The 12,684-nt window shown below is 42.1% G+C and overlaps 2 protein-coding genes across 5 annotated transcripts in view; one reads left to right on the forward strand and one right to left on the reverse strand.

The window, feature by feature from the left end:
• RGS20 (regulator of G protein signaling 20) overlaps nt 1–2,424 on the forward strand; it is a 96,373-nt gene extending 93,949 nt beyond the window's left edge. For all 4 annotated transcript variants that reach the window (XM_064384186.1, XM_064384183.1, XM_064384185.1 and 1 more), the window contains one exon: nt 1,480–2,424. In XM_064384186.1, coding sequence (XP_064240256.1) covers nt 1,480–1,668 — 189 coding nt within the window. In that variant the 3' untranslated portion in view covers nt 1,669–2,424. The remainder of the gene's footprint in view (nt 1–1,479) is intronic.
• Nucleotides 2,425–9,630: 7,206 nt separating this feature from the next.
• The window catches only part of TCEA1 (transcription elongation factor A1), a 53,201-nt gene continuing 50,147 nt past the window's right edge, over nt 9,631–12,684 (reverse strand). Inside the window, exon 10 of the mRNA XM_012442940.3 lies at nt 9,631–11,498. Coding sequence (XP_012298363.1) covers nt 11,490–11,498 — 9 coding nt within the window. The 3' untranslated portion in view covers nt 9,631–11,489. The remainder of the gene's footprint in view (nt 11,499–12,684) is intronic.

Below are 12,684 nucleotides of genomic sequence, written 5' to 3' on the forward strand. Positions count from 1 at the left end.
AGTCTTACTCTGTCACTAGGCTGGAGTGCCGTGACGCGATCTTGGCTCACTGCAACCTCTGCCTTTTTGGGTCCAAACGATTCTCCTGTCTCAGCCTCCCAAGTAGCTGGGATTACAGGCACGCACCACTGTGCCCAGCTAATTTTTGTATTTTTAGTAGAGACGGGGTTTCATCATATTGGCCAGGATGATCTCGATCTCTTGACCTTGTGATCTGCCTGCCTTGGCCTCCCAATGTGCTGGGATTACAGGTGTGAGCCACCGTGCCCGGCCTATTTTCAGTTTTTTATGAAAGCACTGCGTGGAATTAGAACTATCACGGCCAGCCCGTGCAGGGATAGCCCAGCGGAGGTTCTTTCCACAGAAAAGATGTGTGAGTTCATCTTTGCACCTTTGGCCTGGACTCATTTGTCTGGTGTCCTACGGGAACAGTGTGAGTCCAGTCGTTTGCTCTGGTTTATGAGACGGTCTTGTCTAGGAAGAGCCAAACATCAGAGCAATGATAGGCGACATCTCCTATGGGGTTAGTGAAATCCAAGCACTTTGTCATTAGATCACCAAAAACATTGACACTATCAATCATCATCATCATCCCCACTTCAGGGGAGGAGTTCACTAGGACACTGAGTTTACCTTGCCCAAGGCCCTATAACTGGAATTTAAAGCCTGGGGATCGTCGGCCCTCAGGCCCTGTGATTGGAACCTCCCAGGATTTTGAGTGAGTGTCCACTTCACCCCTGTGCCCAACCCTCCGGGCAGGCCAGCACTCATCCCGAGACCTGCCACCGTGGACCAGCAGGGGAAGTCTGGGCCTCCAGGCATCAGCCCCCATGTTACAAGGAAATGAGCAAGGGGCAGTCTGTGCTGCCTGTTTTCTACAAAGCAGCAGTGTGAGCCCCGCCAGCATCAGTTAGAACTTGTGGGAAATAAGCAATCAGGGAGACCTCGACACCTCCTAAGTCTGGGGTGGGACCCAGCTACTGTCTCAGAAGCCCTCGAGCCTGCTGATGCCACTGGCCTTTGAGAACCACGTTGATGATGCTTTTGGCTTCTCTTTCAGCGGTTTGGATTTTTGGGACGATCTCCTTTGGTTTGGGATATTTAAGAAACAACAAGGCCAGGTGCAGCAGCTCACGCCTGTAATCCTAGCACTTAGGGAGGCCGAGGTGGGCAGATCACCTGGTCAGGAGTTCAAGACAAGCCTAGCCAACATGGCAAAACCCCGTCTCTATTAAAAATACAAAAACTAGTCAAGCATGGTGTCAGTGCCTGTAATCCCAGCTATTCAGGAGCCTGAGGTAGGAGAATTCCTTGAATCCAGAAGGCAGAGGTTGCAGTGAGCTGAGATAGCACCACTGCACTCCAGCCTGGGTGACAGAGTGAGGCTGTCTCAAAAAAACAAAAACACAAGCTCTGGGAGTTTGGGATGGAGCTACAACCGAAGTCTCTAACACAGCTCCTCCTCATTTCTGCCGACAGGTGAGCTTAGACTCTCGGGTGAGAGAAGGCATCAACAGAGACATGGTGGAGCCGTCCCAACACATATTCGACGATGCTCAACTTCAGATTTACACCCTGATGCACAGAGACTCATACCCTCGATTCATGAACTCTACCGTCTATAAGGACTTGCTTCAGTCCTTATCGGAGAAGTCCATTGAAGCATAGGATTTTTCAAATATATTTATTATTAATAAAATAATAAAAGAACTCATGGGCTACATCTAGCACAGGGAATTTAGAGGCTGTAGCATCTTCTGCTGGAGTAATACTCAGGCTATTTTAATAACAGATGATTCCTTCAACAGACTGCTATATATTCACAATGTAAATTGCAGCCACCTTTAGTGATACTTTTGGGGAAAAAAAGGGACACGGCTGTTGTAGAAAGCGTATTTGCATTTACAATAACTGTAGCATGTTGTCAGTGGTGAAGGCTACACAGAAGGCTCCCTGCTGCCCAGGGCAGGTGCGTCCACCAGAGCAAAGGGAACCACTTTTGTTTTGCATGACTTTGGTAACTGATTACTGTTCCCCCAAAGAGAAGACATTCAGATGTTTCTCAACCACCTCTTCCGTCCATTAAGCTTGGTTTGAATACTTCACTTACCAGTGCCAGTACAGGACCCAAATTCACAGTTCACACAGATGTGACCACTACATGTAAAAACGGCATTCCGCTTGATCTTAGAGGTGGGTCAGTCTCAAGTGTCTGGTAACAGAAGCAGTGCTTAGAAAATTCTTTTGTAGAAAAGAATTACTGTTATTTTATTATCAGAATTTGCCAACCTAAAGAATGAATTTTTAAATTCACAACTTGGTCAACTTCACAACAAAATTGTCAAATAACCATATTTCCATTTTTATAATTGAAAGAAATATGGGCATTTTCATTCTTTAAAGAAATAAAGCACAATAATTTTATCTCAATCTTTATTTTTCCATATGTACATATTTGGGAAATATAAGATTAAGAAAGAAGGGATACGTGCAGCATCTTTTAGCTCCCAGACTAGGATTCTGTGCTTAGATTCCACTATCGTTATCATAGGCAAAAATAACTTCATAGCTTACAGGTAAAAATACTGGTTGATAGACCTAGCCCATTCTGAAGAAACCCGTCTCTACAATGAATGGGAAACACATTCAGAATCCGGGACACTCTGAGTAGTGGGACAGATGCTACGCTGCAGGAGGTGGTGGTGTGCTCCCGCCCTCACAGGGGATGGCTCTCCTCTGCGTCCCTCTCCCTGCCTGGCCCCTCCATAGCCTGCCTGTATTGTATCTTCATGATTCAATTCAAGCCCCAAACCCAAGCCCGTCTCCTTCATTCTCAGGAAACCATTTTACCTCCTACTCTACTACGCAAATTGTGTCCCTAAGCCTCCTCAACTTCCCATGCAACTATAAACATATAGATCAGTGACTATTCTCATCTCCCTCAGTCCAGTCCCAGAGAACAATGTGTTCTTTCCTCCTTTTCAAGGGGTCAATCCCTTACCTGTGCTTCAATTCCAAGACTTCCAATCTCATTTCCTACTAAAGAAAAAGGATATAATTGTGAATGAGACATAAGCCCTGCCGTCTAGTAGTTTACGTTCAGTGAAAGCCGACTGATATGTCTGTGGGAACTCTGAGACAGTAAGAACTACAGCAGGGGGAGAACAGCGCTGAGGGAGTCTTGAAGGGTTATGGAAAGATTCTGGTGCAGATAGCACCAAAGTCAAAACCTAGAGAACAAGAAGAAAGTTTATGTGTTGGGGGCGGGGAGGGCATCGGACTAGATGGTATTCATAACTGAGCAACCCCAAAGGAGTCCAGTTGTGGACATGCTGAGAACAAGAGAAGACACACCGACGTCATCATCAGTTGAATGGAGGGATCTGGGTGGTTGAGTCTAGGCTGGCATATCGAATTTGGGGTTTTTCAGCACATAGGCAAATAAGATTGCCTGGAGAATTATGCGTGAAAAGATAGCTGAGGGTAAATCACTGCAAGGATAGACAGAACTGAGACCAAAGGAGATTTAGGATTCACCTGGTCAATAACGGTGAGAAGAGAGTCAGGAATGTGGGAATGCGGCAGCAGATGCTTCGGAGCGTCTCCAGGAGCGGTGGTGAACAGTGGTAAATGAAAGACTGACTTAGAGCTTTGTTCCAGCATTTTCTCCTCACCCTCCTGTATCACTGAGTTCACCTTGGCTTCTCCCCACACCATGAGCATGGTCGATTTCCCAGTTAAAAACAAAACCTGCATTCCACTGTAACGGCTGCCTCTTCTCAGCCCCTTTCTCATCAGACGTTTCACAACAGCCCACACGTGCTGTCTCCATTTCCTCATCTCCCCATTCTCACCTCAGGCTGCTCCAGTGCCGCCAGCTGCTCCAAGGAGGCCCCTCTCCACCAACAGCACAGTTTTCCCAGCCTTCTCAGTGGGCTTCAGCTCCTGATACCATGGATGACTCCTTCCTTCAAACAGCACTTCGGCTTCTGAGGTGCTCTCCTGGTTCTCCATATTCTCTCTCTTCTTCGTTTCCTTCTCAGGCAGAACAGCACAGCAGCTAAGGGCTTCGGTTCTGGAACCAGACTCTCCGACTCCTCTACTGACCACGTGGCAGCAGGAACTCAGCCTTTCTGGGCCTGCTTCCTCAATGAAATTGAGGATAATAATAGTGCTGATCCCTGGTGTGGCTGAGGATTAAAGCGAATCCATGTACCATGCAGTAAGAACTTATTACACATTAGTTACTGCTGTTATTACCTGCCCATTAAATATGGTGGCCCCTAAGGCGTGGACTTGGGTTTCCTTTTCTTGCCAATCTGTATGTTCTCCCTTGGTCCTCATATTCCCTTGTTTAAAATACCTACCAATATACTGATGGCTACCAAATTGGGATCCAGTCAAGACTTTCTCCTGAACTTGAGAATCAGCTCCCAGCTGGCCATCTCTACTGGTGTATCCCACCAGGGCAGAACACACCAGGGCTTGCTTGTGACTCCTGACCCCACTGCCTCCCCACCCCAAGCCTGGCCGACTGCAGCCCAGTGACCCAGCCAGTCACCTAAGCTCTTACCAGTGCTAGCTGTGACTCTTCCTCTCTTTCTCCTCCCACACATAATCACCCAGCCTTGCCAATTTTACCTCCTAAATATTTCTCACGTTTCTCTTTCTTCTGATCCCCATCATCTCTTATTGGCATCATTGCCAGAAGAGTTTCACACCTGGTCTCCTGCACCCAGTCTCAGCCCATTCAAATCCATCTTTCAAATGCCTTCAGGCGGTCATTCTCACATAAATTTCTTCTCGTCACCCACCATCCCTCCACTCCTTAATATCTTTCAGTAGTTCCTGGTTGCTTGGAGTCAAAACCCAGTTCCTGGCCCAGCATACAAGCAAGGCCCTCTGGACTCAGGCTACTGGCTCCCTAGCCAGCCTTGTTTTTGTTTTAGACTCTAGAACACAGATGTGTAGAACAGCAGCATATGCCACTCAGACCTTCATGACTGTTCCTGAAAACTTGGTTTCTGCTGTCCCTTACCTGATCTAACTCTCTAAAATTCCACTTTTTTTTTTTTTTTGAGACCGAGTTTCACTCTTGTTGCCCAGGCTAGAGTGCAGTGGCATGATCTCGGCTTACTGCAATCTCCATATCCTGGATTCAAGGGATTCTCCTGCCTCAGCCTCCCAAGTTGATTACAGGCATGCACTACCATGCCTTGCTAATTTTGTATTTTTCATAGAGACGGGGTTTCTCCATGTTGGTCAGGCTGGTCTCGAACTCCCAACCTCAGGTGATTCACCCACCTCAGCCTCCCAAAGTGCTGGGATTACCAGCCTGAGCCACCACACCCGGCCTCTAAAATTCCACTCTTTACCCAGCAAAATCCTATCATTTCTTTAAGATTTACCTCCTCCAAGAAACCTGACCTCCTAAGTCATACCTACTGTGTTGGGGGCCATTTTTTAACATTGCAGGAGTATTCCGCACAAATATTTATCATCTGAGTCATTACAAGTTGAGACTTCATCTCAAAAAAAAAGGAAAATGTAGGCCGGGTATAGTGGCTCACGCCTGTAATCCCAGCACTTTGGAAGGCCGAGACGGGCAGATCACCTGAGGTTGGGAGTTCGAGACAAGCCTGACCAACATGAAGAAACCCTGTCTCTACTAAAAATATAAAATTAGTTGGGCATGGTGGCAGGCGCCTGTAATCCCAGCTACTCAGGAAGCTGAGGCAGGAGAATTGCTTGAACCCAGGAGGCAGAGGTTGTGGTGAGCAAGACTGCCCTTGCACTCCAGCCTAAGCAACAAAAGTGAAACTCCATCTCAAAAAAAAGAAGGAAATGAAATATTAACTGAAACCTTATACCCATAGAACAGCAGCTCCGTACTTCCCCTCTCCCCAGCCCCTGGCAAACACTATTCTACTCTCTGCTTCTATGAGTTTAACTATTCTATGCAGTATTTGTCTTTCCTTCACTTAGCATAATGTCTTCAAGGTTCATCCACTATCCTGATTTATCAATTCTGTCACATAGAGCAGGATTTCCTTATTTTTATGGCTAATATTTCATTGTACACATGGCAGGATTTCCTTATTTTCACTGGTAATATTTCATTGTATAACTAACACACACACACACACACACACACACACACACATACATACCACATTTTCCTTTTTTTTTTTTTGAGCCACCACATGGCTAGATCGAGACGTCCGATATTATCAGGGCTCTCTCTCCATCTCAGCTCCCCTCAGCTTCATTCACACAGGATCTCGGCATGTAGTAGGCAAAAAGCTGCAGGGAGTCCCAAACGCAGCTGTGCTGGCTTAGCTGTACCTGTTCATATGGGAATCTCAAGGATGCACATGGGGTACGGGGACACTGTGAATGAGACCCATCCAGAGTAATGTACAGGGGAGAAGGGGTGAAGTTGCCCCTAAATAAATTAGTAAAGTATTTGGGAGCTAATACCCAGCAGACAGAAGCTATAGCTATCACAGTCCAATGCCAGTGCTCAGTTTTTGCTTTTTAAATACCTGCTATACTCTCACATTGGCATTATAAGTAACATTTATTTCAAAGTAGTTCAGTCATCCAATTATAAAAACACTTGGACTAATTTAACCAGACTGTATGGGATATCACATATGAAATGTCTTTTTGAAGACACGGCCATTAAGAGGAAAAATAATTAGCTATCTTTATATAGCATCCAGGGAGAGGAATCAGAACAAGGTAAGTCACCTGAGATAGCTCCCTGTGCTTTCATTTTCCATCCCCCAGCTGGACAAACAAGTAAAAGAGTACACTGAAACTGTTGCATCACTTTGCAGAAATAAAGCACCAAAAGGGATCTCCCAAGACTCTAACTCCTTACATTCCTTATTTTAAAGTTGGAGTCTAAAACATGACCAACCAGTAACTATCCATTCTACCTCTGCTGGTCCTCAACCCATGGAACGTTCTTTCTTTACATCTTAGCTCCTGAAGAGCCAAGGACAACATGTAACACATTGACAAAGACATATCCAAGAAAAACTATTTCATGAGCACCTACTATGTGACAGGCATTCTTCTGGATGCTGAAGATACAACAGTGAACACGTTTCCCACAAGAACTTACCAACTTCACCTCTACTAAGTTATAGCTGTTAGTTATCGAATATAGCCATGATTATGAGCTGTTTTTTCCACTCCACTATTACTTTTTACTGACTTCAGTTTACTTAAACATTGTTCAACATAATGTTTCCATTACTTCCTAGGAATTTGTCAGTAACTCTGTCCTATTTCCCATGAAGAAGCATTTTTAAGAATGGTCTTTTCATATGTGGCTTTTTTTAAAGACAGAGTTTTGCTCTTGTTACCCAGGCTGGAGTGCAGTGGCACAATTGGGCTCACCTCAACTTCCACCTCCTAGGTTCAAGCCATTCTCCTCCCTCAGCCTCCCAAGTAGCTGGGATTACAGGCATGTGCCACCATGCCCAGCTAATTTTGTATTTTTAGTAGAGACGAGGTTTCACTATATTGGTCAGGCTGGTCTCAAACTCCTGACCTCAGGTGATCCACCCACCTCAGCTTCCCAAAGTGTTAGGATTACAGGCATGAGCCACAACGCCTGGCCTCATATGTGGCTTTCACTAGTAATTCAGTGATTATCCCCATCGTGTTTCCCAGTTGGATATACAATTCATCTTGAATGGCTAATTTTCTACAACTAAATAAAGTGGAGATAGAAAACAATTTTTTGTTTTCTAAAAATTTTATAGAGACAAGGTCTCGCTATGTTGCCCAGGCTGGTTTCAAACTCCTGAGCTCAAGCAAGCCTCTTGCATTGGCCTCCCAAAGTGCTGGAATTACAGGCATGAGCCACCTCACTGGTCTGGCTTTTTTTCCTTGAGATAGGGTCTCATTCTGTTCCCCAGGGTGTTGTACAGTGGTGTAAACACAGCTCACTGCAGCCTCAATCTTCTGTGCTCAAAGGATTCTCCTGCCTCAGCCTCCTGAACAGCTGAGACCACAGGTATGCACCACCATGACCAGCCAATTTTTTTATTTTTTATAGAAACAGGGTCTTACTTTGTTGCCCAGGCTGATCTTGAACTCCAGGGCTGAAGCAATCCTCCTGCCTCAGCCTCCCAAAGTGCTGGGACTACAGGTGTGAGCCACCAAGCCCAGTCTGGGAACACCTATTGATTAAAACTCTTTACATCACAACTCTAACTGTAGTTTTTATTTTGAGAAATATGGTTGAGCATGGTAGCTCAAGTCTGTAATCCCAGCACTTTGGGAGGCAGAGGCAGGCGAATTGCATGAGTCCAGGAGTTTGAGACCAACCTGGACAACATGACCCATCTCTACTAAAAATACCAAAATGCTGGGTGTGTTGGTGTGCACCTATAATCCAGCTACTTGGGAAGCTGAGGTGGGAGATCACTTGAGCACAGAAGGCGGAGGTTGCAGTGAGCAGAGATTGTGCCACTGCACTCCAGTGAGGGCAAATGAGTGAGACTCTGTCTCAAAAAAAAAAAAAAAGAGAGAGAGAGAGAGAAATAAAGTCCATTCAGATCCACAAATTACAATTTGACCCATAAGGACCACCACTATGTAGCTATAAAAATTCAAAGCACAGCCTGTTATTTCTTTTGCTATCTTGTTAGTACTTAAAATATCTGTCATTTGTAAGTTGTGTATATAGGTTTAATTTCTGAATTTTTGCCACAGCTTAGCAAAATTTATAAACCAATGCTCATCATCACTCAGGTAAGTTAGAAAACCAAGATTGTTATTTTCTGCTTTCACAGGATGATTCTTCATTATCTGTATTTGTCTAATTCCTTTGTTCATTTAACACACTTACTTTGCCCTGAAAGTAAATGTCATAAAATATTACCCTTAATATTTACTTCCAGTTACTTTATAAATGTCTAGTATTGGGCCAGGCATGGTGGCTCACCTGAGGTCAGGAGTTGGAGACCAGCCTGACCAACATGGTGAAACCTTGTCTCTACTAAAAAATACAAAAATTAGCAGAGCATGGTGGTGGGCGCCTATAATCCCAGCTACTTGGGAGGCTGAAACAGGAGAATTGCTTGAACCTGTGAGGCAGAGGTTACTGTGAGCTGAGATTGTGCCGTTGCACTCTAGTCTGGGAGACAGAGCAAGACGCTGTCTCAAAAAAAAAAAAAAAAAAAAAAAAAAAAAGGCTAGTATTTTCCAATAGCAAGACTCACAATTTGGTCTCTCACATTAAATTAAATATACACATGGGATGCGCTCACATACTCAGAACCTGCCACTCCATCCATCACCAGAGGACCAGGAAAAGACAAGAAAGTCTGTAGTACTGCTGACTACTAGTTTTTACTGAAGACCAGGCTTCAGTAAAACTGGAATTTAGAAATACTTCAGTAGTTTAAATTAAATTAAAACTGTATTAAAACTGTAACTTAATTAAGTTAATTAACTGTAACTAAATTAATTATTAAAACTGTAACTTTAATTAAACTTAATTAAAACTGTAATTTAGAAATACTTCAGTAGTTGAGGGGAGAGGGGATGTGTAGTTAAACAAAAGATAAAGCAAGCTTCAATGTCTAAATAAAATGACACAATGTGATATATGTTTAACAACAAAAAAAACTTTATTGAATTACAAATTTTAAAATGGATCACTTAATTTAAAAGTGAGATTATTTTGAAACTCATTCTTTCAAAAATGTACTTTAGTTTTGAAAGGATAAAACAAAATCATCAACTATGAACTGACAACATAGAGGTGGGTTGGTACCGGTGTCCCGATTCTTAACATGGACATTTAAAAATGCTGCTTTCTGTATTACAACAAAATAAGAAACTGGAAAAAGGGAGCAAAGGAGAGTGCAAAGCATGTACAGAGGTCTTTCTACGGTTGTCTGACAGAATGATTCAGCATAAAATGTAGACTTTGCAACAGTGGCCTTTAAAGTGTGCTAGAGCAAGTGTACCCTAAGGAACCTATGTGAAAACAATGTTTGTCTTACTCCAAACAGAAAAAATGGTACACACTTTAACAAAAAGAAAAACTTAATTGTAAGATCTGTACTGTAAAGCTACTTGCGATAGCCCATATATTCAGTTTGTTCAACAATCTCACTCTTTGACAGAAAAAGTCAGCAAATAAGACAAAAATATTTTCTATCAATCTCCACATGAAAGACCACAGATTTAATGATTTACACAAACCTGAAGATTAATCCTTGGTCAGTATAGATTTCCGAATCAAAATTGAATCATGAACTGTTTACAACAGCTACACTATACTAAGATGCTAAACATTTTCTTTCCAGTATGTCTTCCTACGAGGGGAAAAAATAGTGGGAAATTTTCATCTTTACCTGTGAGGGGATTTATGAAAAGCCTTCTAAACTACAACAGTATTCTTCTGCAAAACTAAAACACATTATGAAGTCAAACAGGTAAATTAACTGCAAAATCAAAAAGATCTCAACAAAGTCTTGTTCCCAAAAGTAAAATCTATTAAGAACAAGTAATATACATGTACAAGAAATTACAAGAAATGATCAGGGTTAGTTACAGATGCAAAATAATATCTAATATTCGAAGCTTGCAAACATAATAATTAAATTCATAAGCTAGCTCAAATATTATGTACACTTTAGATAAGCTGGTCAAGTATTATTTGAATACACACCATATTTGGTAAACCTAAAATTATATTAACTTTTCTCCTCCTTTAATATCTGTAGCTACATGTCAATATGGAAGAAAATGTATTTTCATTTATGTATTAATAACAGAATTTCTACTGTGTTTGTTTCACACTGTAAAAAAAGAAAAGTTAAGGTATATTTTCCTTTAAGAAAGAAGAAACATTGGCTGGGTGGGGTGGCTCATGTCTATAATCCCAACACTTTGGGAGGCCGAGGCAGGTGGATCACCTGAGGTCAAAAGTTCAAGACCAGCCTGACCAACATGGAGAAACCCCATTTCTACTAAAAATACAAAAATCAGCTGGGCATGGTGGCACATGCCTGTAATCCCAGTTACTCAGGAGGCTGAGGCAGGAGAATCTCTTGAACCTGGGAGGCAGAGGTTGCAGTGAGCCAAGATTGTGCCATTGCACTCCAGCCTGGGCAACAAGAGCAAAACTTTGTCTTAAAAAAAAAAAAAAAGAAAAGAAAAAGAAAAAATATTGCCAGAAGTTTAATTGATAAAAGTTTAATATCAAGTTACTTATAAACATGGAAAAAATATGTTTTGAAACAGATACCATACAATTATTATATAGTCTCCTTACAGATCTGAAACTAAGAAGGCATTTAAGGAAGAGATGTTAGGTCAAAACCAAAGTCTAACCCAAGGGATGTATGTTGCTTTAAAAATCTGATTTGCAGGAAAACTAGTTGCTTGGCCTAGTTTAAAGCTAATTACAAAATCTGTTTTCTTAATGGTCCAGATATTTTGCCAATTCTTCCAACTCAACAGAACTGTCAAAAAAGAAAAAACATTTTGTGAGACCTTTAAATACCAGTAAGGTACATTCCACATTTAATACAGCATACACCTGATACTGCTTTTAAAATAGATGCATTTTTAAAAAACATGCTGTATTTTTTCACACATGAAAATCACCTATCTTAAGTGTCTAACTTTCCCAACTTAGAACTATTAGGAACATGTAACTAAAGAACTTGTATAAAACAATTTTAGCATTTTTATTAAATACCTCTTTATAATGTTTTAAAGGTAAAAAAAAATTAACCATTCCAAATTTGAATTGTTAAAATATGCCACACCCTAGGAATCAGCTTTCTATCCTAAATTGAACTTTCTTAAATTTGATTAAGTACTACGTCAAAACTTGTGTCACAAACCGAATGCACTCAGAACAAACTGCACTGCACATCTCATCACCATAATAAAAATGATCCATCATGCAAAACAAATCCAAGAGAATAGGCCAAATTTGCTCAACAGGATTGAAAAAGAAGGTGAATGTCCCTATCCTAGACCAAGGACAGCTTCTGCAACCTCAGAAGGGGAGGAAACACTGTTTCAAGCCATGAAGACACTTTGAATAGCAGTAAATCTTTCCAGCTCAGAACTAATTCTTTGTATGTAATAAAATGGGTACTGGGCCGGGCACAGTGGCTCAAGCCTGTAATCCTAGCACTTTGGGAGGCCGAAGTAGGCAGATCACCTGAGGTCAGGAGTTCGAGACCAGCCTGGCCAACATGGCGAAACCCTGTCTCTACTAAAAATACAAAAATTAGCTGGGTGTGGTGGCACATGCCTGTAATCCCAGCTACTTGTGAGGCTGAGGAAGAATTGCTAGAATCTGCGAGGCAAAGGCAGCAGTGAGCAGAGATAGCGCCACTGTACTCCAGCCTGGCCAACAGAGTGAGACTCTAATTCAAAAAAAAAGAAAAAAGAATAAATAAAATAGGTACTGGCCCCAATCCCTTAAAGTGGAATGTTGAAGAAGCCAAATAGATATCCTCAATATGGTTTGGGACCCTGGACCAAATGGCTTCTAGTTCATTTCATGGCTTCTAGTTAACTTCTGATTTTCAGAAAATGCTTTAAGCTAAGTGAATACTTCAAAAAGCATTAAACTGAAAAGCCTATGTAAGTATAAATGAAAAACAAAAGAATTTTGTACAAACTTCAGAA

The sequence above is a fragment of the Aotus nancymaae genome, unplaced genomic scaffold (assembly GCF_030222135.1).
Source record: "Aotus nancymaae isolate 86718 unplaced genomic scaffold, 86718_ANA_hifiasm-v0.15.2.pri h1tg000036l, whole genome shotgun sequence".
In the NCBI taxonomy this organism is placed as follows: Eukaryota; Metazoa; Chordata; class Mammalia; order Primates; family Aotidae; genus Aotus; species Aotus nancymaae.